The 13,171-nt window shown below is 40.1% G+C and overlaps 1 protein-coding gene across 2 annotated transcripts in view; it reads left to right on the forward strand.

Moving 5' to 3' along the window:
* LOC146025911 (interferon-induced very large GTPase 1-like) overlaps positions 1-12,909 on the forward strand; it is a 36,078-nt gene extending 23,169 nt beyond the window's left edge. For both annotated transcript variants that reach the window (XM_083156092.1, XM_083156093.1), the window contains exon 4: positions 5,256-12,909. In XM_083156092.1, the coding sequence (XP_083012218.1) occupies positions 5,258-12,346 (7,089 nt within the window). In that variant the 5' untranslated portion in view covers positions 5,256-5,257 and the 3' untranslated portion in view covers positions 12,347-12,909. The remainder of the gene's footprint in view (positions 1-5,255) is intronic.
* Positions 12,910-13,171: the final 262 nt, after the last annotated feature.

Consider the following 13,171-nt stretch of genomic DNA (forward strand, 5'->3'; position numbering starts at 1 on the left):
GGCGCTGCTAGAGGGGCAGGACACATTTTGCCCTTTTAGCAAGGCGCTGTGCCCTGCCAGATTTTTAAACAGCTTACCGGGAACTTTATTGATTGGTCGCTAGGTGGCCAATAGCGGTATTTGGGAGGAGGAGCCGCCGGATATAACCAAACATCTCATGTCTTTTCCTGTAAGTCCAGTGACAGGAGGACTGACATTGATCAGCTTTTTTATTAGGGATGCCAATGCTGGAAATCCCATGATTGAGCATTTTTCAGTCTCGAATCCCGGGATTGAAAAAAAATGCAGTAAAAGTATGATAAGAGTGCAGATGCTTCACCTTCATTTGTGGGACTAAAAAAAGAGAAGGTGCCAGAGGGTTCAGGTAGGGAATTGAGCAGGTCACTGGCTTTGGATCTTATTGATTTTGTCAATGAGAGGATTGATTAGGATTCGTGCACTAATACTAATTGATGGGTTTGGTAAGGGAGAGATAGTATTAAAGTCACTTGGCATAAGGCAAAAACAGGTTGGTTTTGCATTCTAAATGATTGCCATTTTAAAAATATGTCCATTCTTGGACAAACCCTGGACCTCCAGCTTCTCGCACCCTATTACAATTATGCCTCAGCATTTACAAGGAGAGTTACTGAACTCACATTTGTAGCTTCAACGCAGTAGTGTTTGTTTATTGTTTCCTCCTTATGTTTTACTTTAGTTTAATGGAACCGATTCCGACCTGTTCCTATAGGTCCAAATTTGGTCCCTGCCCGATGTTTTGGGGACTCGGCAGGACCCGGCTGCGAGCACCTTCAGCAAATTTCTGTTTGGCTATAGTAACATTTATCATACCCTATAATCTGTTATTATACTCTCCAATTAGTGCTCCTTGTTGACCGAGATTGAGAAACACTCTAGAGCAGTGGATCCTAAACTTTCTCCAATAACAGCACCCTTGAGTACCGGACCTCCTACTGTATTTTAAGTTTTTGGCACGCTAGGTTTTCAGTGTAGGATAAACTAGCGTAGTCAGCGTAGTGTCCCCATCAGGCAGCTAGTCACCGTACTGTCCCCGGAAGCTGCAATTCTCTCACCAGTGTCCCTGGCAAGTCTAGTGAGTGCCTCACACAGCGCCGGTAACCGCCAGATCCCCTGCACTGGCGGACGCCGGCGGAGAGGAGATTATGCGGGCGCCAGCGGAGAGGTGCTCCATCTATCTGAGACGCAGGAGCGTCTCAGACGCTTGTGCGTCTCAGTATTTATTGAGGCAGGTCCACTTCAGGGAGACGGACAGGTTAGGGGTTTGGTAGTGCGCAAGTGCATCTCATGCACAATAAAGGATGCATTTGCCAGTGCTCAATGTAACATACTGGCAAATGCCTCCATTTCAAACCCCCACTATCCACACCAGCCCGAAGTGTCCTCCCAACTTGTTCATACCCTCACTATCCACGTCGCCCTGCAGACGATTTTATAAAGTGTGGTGAGAGCAGCAAGCCACCAAGCCCGAAGCATGGCGAGCACACGCTGATTACTTGGCGTGTATTCCGCAACCCCTTGCTGGGCTCACTGCACTTGCTCAGTGGCTTGCTGCGCTTGCCACACTTTATAAAATCTACTCCACGCCAACGTGGATAGTGGGGGTATGAACAGGTCAGTATTACGCGTACCGAGGGGCTCGCCACGCTTACCACATGTACAGGCACACACAGACATTCTAGGGCTCATTTGTTGGGAGCCAATTAACCTACCAGTATATTTTTCTATTGTGGGAGGAAACCCATGCAAGTACTGGAAGAATATACAAACTCCAAACAGTTAGGCCCATGGTGGGAATCAAACCCATAACCTCAGTTCTGTGAGGCAGTAATGCTAACCATTGCACCATTCCTACTGCCCCATTTATAGTTGGGTCCATATGTTTTTTCTTTTATAGAATTAACTGATTTTTATTTCTTTTTTTGTGTTTTTTTTTTCTTTTTTTTTTTAATTTTTAATCCTTTTTTTGCATCAAACTGGGTCCTTTAAAAAAAAAAAAAAAAAGTATTAATAGAAATTTTGTTTTAGAAAGCGAACTACGGTACAGTCCCCACCGTTAGTATTATTTCAGCAAATACTTTTGCTTTCCATTTTTATTTTCCAACTTTTTCTTTTTGTAACATCCTGACTCCAAAGTATTACATACTGTAGATACGGTATATTCGGTGTCCTGATTCCAGTGGTTACATTGAAAAGAATTTTACCGGTTTCCAAGTTGAAGAGATTCCAATGTTCTTGCCTGTATTGGTATTTTCTATTAATAATTTACATAGGCTCCTTAATAAGGACTTTACTCAGATCTTACAATTATTCTCCTGATGAAGGTGTCTAGAGCACTGGTTCTCAACCTCAGTCCTCAAGGACCCCCAACAATGCAAGTTTTCCAGGTCACCCGGCAGGTGCACAGGTGCACTTGTTCTTCACTGATTCATTTTAAAAGATCAAAGTTGGAGCTAATTATTTCACCTGTGATTCTGTGTGGAGACTTGGAAAACATAGACTCTTGGGGGTCATTGAGGACTGAGGTGGAGAACCACTGGTCTAGAGCACAGAAGCAGATTGAGTCTAGACCCTAAGGGGTACATTTACAAAGATGGGAGTTCTATTTAAGATGGGATGTTGGTCATAGCAACCAATCAGGTTCTATCTATTATCCACTATACTGTAAGTTTCTAAATTAATAAGTCGGTTCCGGTTGGTTGCTATGGGCAACATTCCATCTTCAATAGAACTCCCATTTAGATTTGTAGACGTCACACAATCATGCCCAGCTCGGTAGCTGGAGGAGCCCATTCTTTTAGCTGCACACCTGACTTGCTAGGCACCTTTTGGCCCATAGACCTTTGGGCCCCATAGCAATAGCACCAAAGGCTGGTGTAAGGCTCCTTTGCACCCTAGACCAAATGTCAATCTACTGCCCTCCTCCCAAACCCCACACTGCCACCAATACCCACTTTCCAGCCCCTAAAGTGAAAATGTAGAGGTGGCGTCTTAGAAGTTCAACAGATGCCACCTGTATTAACTACAACAAGGAAGTCTTACATGTAGACATCTTTAATTTTGCAGGGCGTCCATTGCCTTGGAGGCACCCAGTTTGGCTGGAAGATTTCCTGCAAATAAAGGGAAAATGGCATTGTGGAATGGGGCATATTCTCATGGCCCGCCACCCATTTTTATCACTCTGGAGGTCATGAAAATGCTGTACTGCCCCCAAAGACTGTATTGTCTGCAGTGCCAACTCCTCCCCTGTGACATGAACTGATCAACTACCCAACTATTCACGGTAATGAATAAAAAAAAAAAAACTTGGTGAATTGGTGTCAGCATCCTGATTAATGGATAGCCCCAACCATCCTCTAATTGACAAGCTGATAGCCATTCTCTGTCTGGCTGAAGGCTGGTAGAGAATGCTGCCATTGCTGTGAATTACCGTGAATCACCGTGAATCAGTGAGTAGAAGCACCAGGGCATTGCTTTGCCCAGGACCTTCTATGCTGTTAAGCAAAGCCTGCCCCTGTCACCCCCATTGTGATGCCACTTACTTATTTCACCCACTATAGATACACCTGTGCTATCTGTACCCTCCACAGTATCGATCTTTACATGCATGGTACAGGTGTTATATGGTAAATTGATTATAGTAAATAATATATAACTTTTAGTACAGTTAACAGAAATTAGGATCTATGTACTAAGCCTTGGAGACAGAGCAGTAGCGTAACAATAGACCAGCAGACCCCACTGTGGTGGGGAGGCACTGAGTAAGTCTGGGTGCCGGTCTGCGGTTACGCTGCGTCTGTTGCCGGGACTCTCCAATTACTTTTCTGTGCGGTCCCGGCTCACTATCTCCTTCTAGCTCCTCTTCTCATGCAGTGCTAATGAAAACTGACCCTCATAAAATGGCTGCCCTCTAGCATCCTTAAAAACAGTCTGCTATTAGGGGCAGCCATTTTTTGAGGGTCAGTTTTCATTAGGAGGAGTTCGAGGAGCGCCGGAACGTGGCGCAGACCAGATCAGCGGGTCCCAGAATGCGGCGGCGGCAAGCGGAGGGGTAAAGAGTGTTTTTAACTTTACTTGGTGAGGGGTGGCTCTGCCGAAATGGGGGGGGGGGGGGGGTGGCACATATTTACTAGTTACGCCACTGAGAGTGGATGGAGACCATTGGCTCCAAACTGCTACAGTATGTTAAAGGCAATGCAGTTTACAGTTGGGAGTTGGTTTGTTGGTACCGTATTTCTGTCCACTTTATCTCTCTTCAAGGCCTAGTACATAGACCCCATTGTGACCTAAACTTTTTTTTAGATAAAAAAATAGTTTAGCAAATTATTGCACTGTGCAATGTTGTGGTGTGTGTTTTTATTTTTTTAAAGCTGGTTTTCATATTATACAGTAAGTGAAGGATACATACAGTAAGTGCTAAAATGATGGTACTTGCCAATAGGCACACATGGTTTGAAGATTCTTAATATGCTAACCATTAAACAGCTAGTTCCTCTAGCAGGGACATTTATAGATTAGCAGGTAATGCCAAGGAAGATATAAATGTTTCACATTGCCTTGTCTTCTAGTGCATGCTAGAGCTGGTGAGAAAAATAATTTTCCCTAAAAAGAATTATCAATCCCAGAAATGGAATACTGTACATGTTTTGCAGGGGTGCCAGATGATGGCCCGACAGTCAATATAAGAACGGTCAGCATATTGACATCGGAATCCTGACTGTTCAAATGTTGTTCTTCGTCATGGGGATCCATGACCCCCTTAGAGGGAGACTTGGACCTGTGGCGAGCCACCGAGCCCGCTACTGGCTTCTTTACGCTGACCCCCATCAGAGTACCGACAGTTGGATTCCAATGTCTGTATACTGACCATCGGAATCCCGACTGTCGGGCCGTCCTACCACATCTGTTTTACAGAGTTTTTTAATCATTTTGAACTCATTTTTTGCATCCATATTTTATCCCCATCCAGTTTTTTTCCCCTCAGATTTAACAATCTAAATATCTACATATGGCAGAATAGCCATCGTTTGCACATAATGCCCACATAGATTTAAAGATTGGTCTCTACACATTTTGGAACAAATGTACAAATCTCATCCTAATATGCAAATAGAAACGAATTGCTAAAATATTTAGTTTACAAAAAGCTAAATTTGTTCATTCTGCAGTACTTCAGTTAGCATTATTGATCTCTGGTTAATAACATGAATTAATCCATATCTTTGGTATTTCAACAGAGATGTCAGAACCTTATGAACAAGATGAAACTTCTGCTGCTAAAGAGCTTGCCTCCAAACTCACAGAGAACGGCTTGGATCCTGAGAAATGGCGCAGTGTGCTAGAAGATAAACTGGGCATTGTAACTATTCAGTCATTTCAGTATGTAACACTTGCAGACTGCTCACTACTTGAGGATAACATCAGATACCCCTGGGAAAGAAGAGCATTGCATAAACTATTCAATATAGCAGACAGAAGTGTACAGCTTGCGGAAGCGCAAGAGCAACCATGTTGGTTAAGGGAAAATAAAGATGAACAAGCTTCTAATATGCCAACACAGTTAAACTTGAGATCAATAGCAAAAAGCCAACAACATGTAAACTTATGCGATGAAGACCTCATTACATGTGCTTCCGGAGGGCTGGCACTTGAGGGAATCTTCCAAACAAAAAACATAGAAGATTTGCTTAAGAAACGTGAACCACTTCTACGTGTTCCAGAAGGCTTCAGACTTGTTCAGTCACAGCAAAAACCAATTCTGCACCAAAAGGAATTTATGTCTCATGAAGAGGAATCGAAATTTCAAAGGCTTGTTGAAAAGATTGGGTTAAGTTTAAATGGTTCAATTAGCATTGGGTTTAAGGGGTTTGGTTTGAACACCAGTATTCGTTATGAAAATTCTGAAGAATATGAGAACGTTCAAAAAGAATCCAGTAAGCAGACTTATGTGTGTACAACCAGATATAACTACATCCCTCTAGCTTCCTGTTACTTTACAATGGACAAGCTCAGACTTTCCCAGGCTGCACTAAATGCATTAAAAGACATTGAAAAGTTAATTGCTATAAATTCAAATAAACATATTTTAGAAGCAAGATGTAATGAATTTTTCCAGAGATTTGGCTCACATGCCAACCTCGGGCCCCTACACTTTGGGGGAATATACTGGTGGAAAGCTTCCATGCAAGGCATTTCCACCAGTCAGTTGCAAGTAGCCAAAGAAATGACATCTGAAGCCCTAAACCTGAAGATGGGTATTAGTTATGCAGGGAGTGGAGGAGATATTGACCTGGCAACATCAAATGCACAGAGCTCTGTGGACAAGTCTAAACTATCCTCTTTGAAGAAAAATATTCAGGTTTCTGTAACCAAAACAGGGGGCCCACCAGAAGCTGATTCTCTCTCCCACTGGAAGTCGGGACTTGTAAACAGTAACAAAACCTGGAGTGTCATAGATCGAGGATCTCAGCTGATACCTGTATGGAAGATCATCATAGACAATCACAAGGAGTTCAAAGATTGTGCCAAACTCACTTCCTGCTTAATTGATAACTATAAATCACTGACTGGTCTCACCTCTGAAATGATGGTTGGGGAAAATCTGTCAAATAAAATGGAAAAAACAAAACTGTTCTTACAAGGTGTGAGATCCTGGAAAGTTGACAATTTCAAAGAACATTTACAGAAGCTGATTGACTTTAAGCAGGCACTCAATGAAACCACAGGAAGTTATAGCGCTTGGGAGAATTCATGTCTTTCGGATAAAGGGCTACAAGAATATTTAGTGAATGTAGTTAAGAAATACAAACCTAGATCTGAACAGGACACCTATTGCATAAAGAGTTCTTTGCAACAGCTAATCGAGCCTCATATTTACTCTGTTGAGAACTTTCCCAATGCCTCATTTATTATGAGATGGATTTATGACTCCGAGAAGGGTGAACATGATCCCATTTCCGTGTCTAATATGAAGGAGCTCATTGATGTTTTAAAGAATTCAATGGAAGACCTTCTACATGCTAGTGTCGCCTTGAAGTCATCCACTGAAGATCACCAACAAGCAAAGGTTAAAGCTACGATACATATCAGTCACTCATTGTATTGCTTCCTGAGAACTTTGAGGAAGATGAAACAAACTGACACAGAATTACTGGTTCTCTGCATTGCACAGAACTCTGGGTATTGTAATGAAAATTACAACTTCCGAGAACTTTTAGGCTCTAAAGATATTCACTTTCTAAAAAATCAGATGGAAAAAGCCCATCAGGAGTACACACACCTCAGAAGTCAATGTACTCAGCGGGCTCAAGCATTCATCCTGTACACAGGTTTGACATCTGCGGGTCAATATAAAGAAATCTCTCTAGAACAAAAAGGGGAACGCTTGCAATTTATGAAAAAACACCTGGCCGGCTGTCTTTCTCCCAATGTCAATGCTATAACTGAGCAAAATTCTAAATACCGAGATTGGAGTAAAATGGAAGATGATCTAAGAGCCTTTAGCTATGGTCACACAATAAAAGAATTGAAAACACATGAGATTGGAAATGAACTTAATAAAGTATGCCAAGAAAGAGTAACCTATGTGACAAATGATGAAAAAAGAGACCGCATCAACACTTTTCATGTCAATTCAGACTTTATGCAGTTGCTAAAGAGACTTGACCTCGACAAATATTATCCACAAAAAATGAAGACTGCTGATTTTCATAAGATCTTTAAATCTTCCCCCTCTGAAACACAGATTTTGGAAGAAAAACAACTTCCTCACCATTTTTTGCAAAAATTGCTCATGTTGGATTATCGTGCAAGATATGTACAATGCAAAATCAATGGTGATCCCATTCAGGATAACACAAGCAATGATGCCCATAACATGGACACATCTCAGGATAATTTTGAAGATTTCCTTAGTGACTTTTATGAAGGTTTTAAAAAGCATACAATAAGTAATAAGCAAACAATTCACCCCATGGATGTTCAGATGGCCATTTTCCATTGTGCTGATGATTATATGAGACAATACATTTACACAAAACTATCACTTTGTCAGTTTGCGGTACCACTTTTGGTAACTAATCCCAACACAAATTCTATTGAGTTCCTACTTTGGTCTTTTCAAGAAGTTAAAAAGAAGTGGAAAACGAAAATTGTCAAAAATCTAGAAAATGATAAATATAATGACAAATTCATTAAGGAAACAGAAATTCCTATTGTATCCTTTATTCGCCTTGGCTCATCTACATCTTCTAAATCTCAGATAATAAATTTAATAATGAGTAAAAAAAGACATGACATCTTCTACCATCGCCACTGCAAAGGAAGCACCAAGAGCTCAGTGTTGATGAAGGGTGTTGCAGAGATTGCCTGGTATTGTCCTGGTGGGAGGGATGATGATGCATTTGATGACTGTATCGCATTCACTAATCTTCATGGTGATGCCAGAGAACATGATCAACAGGTAAAATTTTTGGTTCAAATTTCAGCTGTCATTGTAGTAATGGTCACTGATTTGGATGCAAAGGATACAAAGGGGAAAGAAGTTCTACAACAACTATGGAAATCATCCATACCGTTAATCTGTTTATTTCCAGATAAGGAACACTGTCAACCACCCACTGCATTGTGGAGAAAAATAGGTATAAAAAATAGAAATGAAGCAGAATTGCTACAAGACATAACATCAGCGATACAATCCTTATTACCTACTGAAAAAGAAAGGTACTCACTCAGCAAATGTGGCACCATTGCCAGAACTTATGGATTTTTGGTTGATGAAGACAAAAAACAATGCCAGCAAGGCAGGAAACAAGCTGAGGTTCTGATCTCCTTGTTCAAAGAAAAAAATGTATTAGATGCAAAGAATACATTTCTTCCTTTACAGGGTGATCTCTGGCATATGTGGTGCATGAAAGACAAAGAACTGACCAGACTGAAGACAAAAAGCAACCAGAGTATTGAGCAACAACGAAGTGACATTGAGTCTCAAAAACATACAATTAGGAACAAACAACTTGAAAGAGCTTTTCCCCTCAATGATTTCATGAGCTCCTTTCTACAGATTCTTCAGTCAAATGTTCAGTATTCAAAAATGTATTTTCTCCAGTGGTTTAAAATGTATTTAGATGACTTGTCTTCAAACACTCTTTCAGTGCTATACCAGAAATACCACAATGTGTGGTCAAATGTAAAGAAGGAAAAGCAAATAGGTAAAAATAAACAGATTATAGAGAAAATGGTGAAAGATTTAGAAACACTATCAGTTATGATCAATAAGTCAACATTTGGGCTTGAACACATACTGAGAGAACTTGGACAAATCTATGAAGCATTAGAAACCTTCCCCAAAGAGAACAAAGGTTTTTTCCATTTACCAAACATTGTGGCAAATCTCATGGTCTCAGGGTATCCGGTGGAGTTGATGGATGGTGATGCTGCCCATGTGCCTTTGAGATGGATTAAATCTATTCTGGATGAACTGATGAAAATACTAGGAGACAAAAAGCTCTTTATTCTCTCTGTACTGGGTATACAAAGTACAGGTAAATCCACATTACTCAATGCTATGTTTGGGCTGCAGTTTGCAGTAAGTGCCGGGAGATGTACTAGGGGAGCATTTATGCAGCTTATAGAGGTAGATGGAGAACTACGACATGAGATGAACTTTGATTATGTTCTAGTTGTAGATACTGAGGGGTTAAGAGCTGTGGAGTTGTCAAACAAAAATGCATTTAATCATGACAATGAATTGGCTACATTTGTCATTGGCCTGGGTAATCTCACAGTGGTCAACATTTTTGGTGAAAATCCATCGGAAATTCAAGACATCCTACAGATTGCTGTCCAAGCATTTCTGAGAATGAAAAGAGTCAACCTACAACCCAGCTGTCTGTTTGTTCATCAAAATGTTGGAGAAATCACAGCCAAAGAAAAAAATATGGAGGGTCGAAGAAAACTACAGGAAAAACTGGATGAGATGACCTTGTGTGCTGCACAGCAAGAGCAATGTGATGTAACCTGTTTTAATGATGTTATCAAGTTTGATGTAAATGCTCATATTCACTACTTTGCCCACCTCTGGGAAGGGGACCCACCAATGGCTCCTCCAAATCCAAGTTACAGCCAAAATGTGCAAACACTAAGACAGGCCATACTCAACTCAGCCAAACAAGAAGCAAAACAAAAGTTTTTAAGTATTTCAATGTTCAAAACACGTGTTAGTGACCTGTGGAATGCTTTGCTCAATGAGAATTTTGTTTTCAGCTTCAAGAATTCACTTGAGATTGCAGCTTACAACAAGCTGGAAGCCAAGTACAGCCAATGGGCATGGAAACTGAGAGAACACATGCTGCTACTTCAAAACAAAATCATTAACCAGATTCACAAGGATGAAATAAAATCTGTAGATGTAATGTTTCTACATAAGGAGCTTGATCAAAAGTACAAAACAATTTGGGAAGATTTAAAGTTATTTTTTAATGATGAAAACGATAAAGAGATACTAGTTCAATGGAGAGTGAATATTGAAAACAGGCTCACAACTATTAAAGATGATCTTATAGAAGAGATCAGAAAAACCGCAGATGAACTAATTACTTTAAAAAAGGACAATAGAAAAGTTGATCAGATAAAAGAAACCTATGAGGAACAAATGTTTGTAGAGAGCCGAAAAATGGCCCTGACCTTGAAAGGAAAAAACTTCAATGATGGAGTCTTGCTGGAAAAATTCAATAAAATGTGGAACACTTGCATAAGCGGAGCAACTGCCGCAATGCGGACTCTTGAACCACCACCAATCCAAATGCATATGGAGAATGTTTTTCTAGAACGCTTCAAGCAAGAGACAGATCTAATTGACACAATCTTTAATTCTTCTAAATGGACAAACTTAGTTGAGGAGTTCTCGAAGTACATTTCAACTAAAAGCAGGTATGTACTGCTGAAGGAAAAGCTTTCAGTTCCAGACCAGAAACACCTTGAAGGTGTCACCCGTGCTCTAAACAAGCGAATAGATGAATATATAGATCGAAAACAGCAGCAAAAAATGGATTATCAGTGTATTTACTTTCATGAAATTTTGAACATCCTAAACACAGAAATTGGTGTAATGTTAGACTGTAAATTTAAATTTAAACGTGAATACACGCTGTACGTGTCCCTGTTCTTGTGCCAAAAGGCTGCCCGCAGATTTACCCAGATGTCTGATGCTTTTAGAAAAGCCAATGACCCTCTTGTCTATCTACAAAGTAAAAGAGAACATTTCTGGCAGAGTTTTAAACTTTCTTGTGAAGGAACAATACAAATTACATCACTGGCTGACTTCCTGTGTAACACAATAAAAACCTCCATCCAACAAGGAGTGTATGAGAGGTCTGCAATACAATTAGCTGGTGCTATAAAAAGTAACCACCCAGCTCTGAATGGGAACAGGTCAAAACTGGAGTTCTGTCTACTTAAGTCACTGGCAGAGGAAGAGAACTTCCAGGATTATATGGATTATGTCTCTGATCCTAAATCAGCAATTCAACTCTTTATTGGGAAATGTATTGAGCAGTATTATAATCACAAGAACAAGATATCCGTCAACCTACACATTAATGTGGATCACTTCAGAAACCTTATAATAAAGGCTATAGATACTTCAGCTGTTATGGTCACAGACAGAGGTGGTGATGTCAGCTCCTGGCTGGAGGCTTTCTGCTCAGAGCTCGGAAGTGAGATGAATCTGTCCAGTGCTGACCTGAAAAGTGTGAAATATCAGAACATAACAGATCTAGATTTTCTACAAGAGGCGATGACGCAGGCCATGGAAATTGTGGTGAAAGACCTAAAATGTGACTTTTCCAAATGTAATCTGCTGAACATGAAAATAAAGATTCTTGAAATACTCTTTAGTGGGTTTCAGGGGTGCTGGCACACGTGTCCGTTCTGTGGTGCAGTCTGTACCAATACTATTGCTGGACATGACGGAAAGCACAGTGTGAAGTTCCATCGTCCTCGGGCTATTGATCATGGTAAATGGCATAAAACCGATCACTTTGTCACAGATATATGTTCCACACTTGTGTCCAGTGATCTATTGTTCATACTTAAAGATGAAAGGAGCTTTCCTTACAAAACCTACAGTGATGCCGGACCGCCTTACAATGAATGGTCTATTACACCAGACAACTCTGCGTTATCTTACTGGAAATGGGTGATCTGCCACTTCCAGTCTGATTTAGAGAAATATTATAAGTTACGATTTACAGACAGGGGAACCATCCCATCACAGTGGAGAAGTATAAAAAAGCAGGAGGTCATTTTGGAGGTGGAGAAACTAATGTAAATGTTAAAAGTGAAATCGAGCCTGCAGCTGTAAAGTCTACATGAATCCTATAACGATTGTCATTTTAGACTGATCATAATCTAGTAGTAAATATACATAAAATGCTCAATGATTAGTGTGATCTTGTAGGCATTGTTGATGTAAACCTTAAGGTTTTGTAGATGTAGAACATAGAATTGAGCAGCACATGATATAATCTAATCAGATTCAGCTCTCTGACCTTGCGTTCTCTGACTCCTCTTAGAACAATGTCATTTCTTCAATGATCTTTATGATTTCTTTTTCTTTTGGAGATAGTTATTTAGCCCTATAACTAGCATATTAAACCAGTGTGTCTAAATATTAAATTGTTTAATGCAATTTTCACTTTCTTGTTACTGTAATTATGTTTGATGACCTGATCAGTGCAATTAATGATACCGTATGTTCTCAATAATTCATTTGTTCAAGAAGAAACCTAATATACCAATATCTTAATTATTGAATAGCCAGGCTCAAATACAGCCTAAATCATAAGAAATGTGTTGCTGTTTTTGTTGTAAACCACATATGGCTAAATAAATGCATGCAAAATCAGTCCCAGAGTGGTGTCTTATCTTACTATAGTAAATCTGGTGTAAACAACTGTATACTAAGTGTCTGTAATGCACATGGTCCGCTGCGTCTTACTAGATCTCACATTGTGGGGGGGAAATTACTAAGGTCAAATCATATAAAAAATTCGTATTCGTACAGCAAAATACGATTTTATGCGTATTCGTATTTTCAGGATTTACTATCCTGAAAATACGGTGATGTGTATTCGTATTCATGGTGTTTACATGG

This window comes from Crinia signifera, chromosome 8 (genome assembly GCF_055691185.1).
Source record: "Crinia signifera chromosome 8, ASM5569118v1, whole genome shotgun sequence".
NCBI classification, from domain to species: Eukaryota; Metazoa; Chordata; class Amphibia; order Anura; family Myobatrachidae; genus Crinia; species Crinia signifera.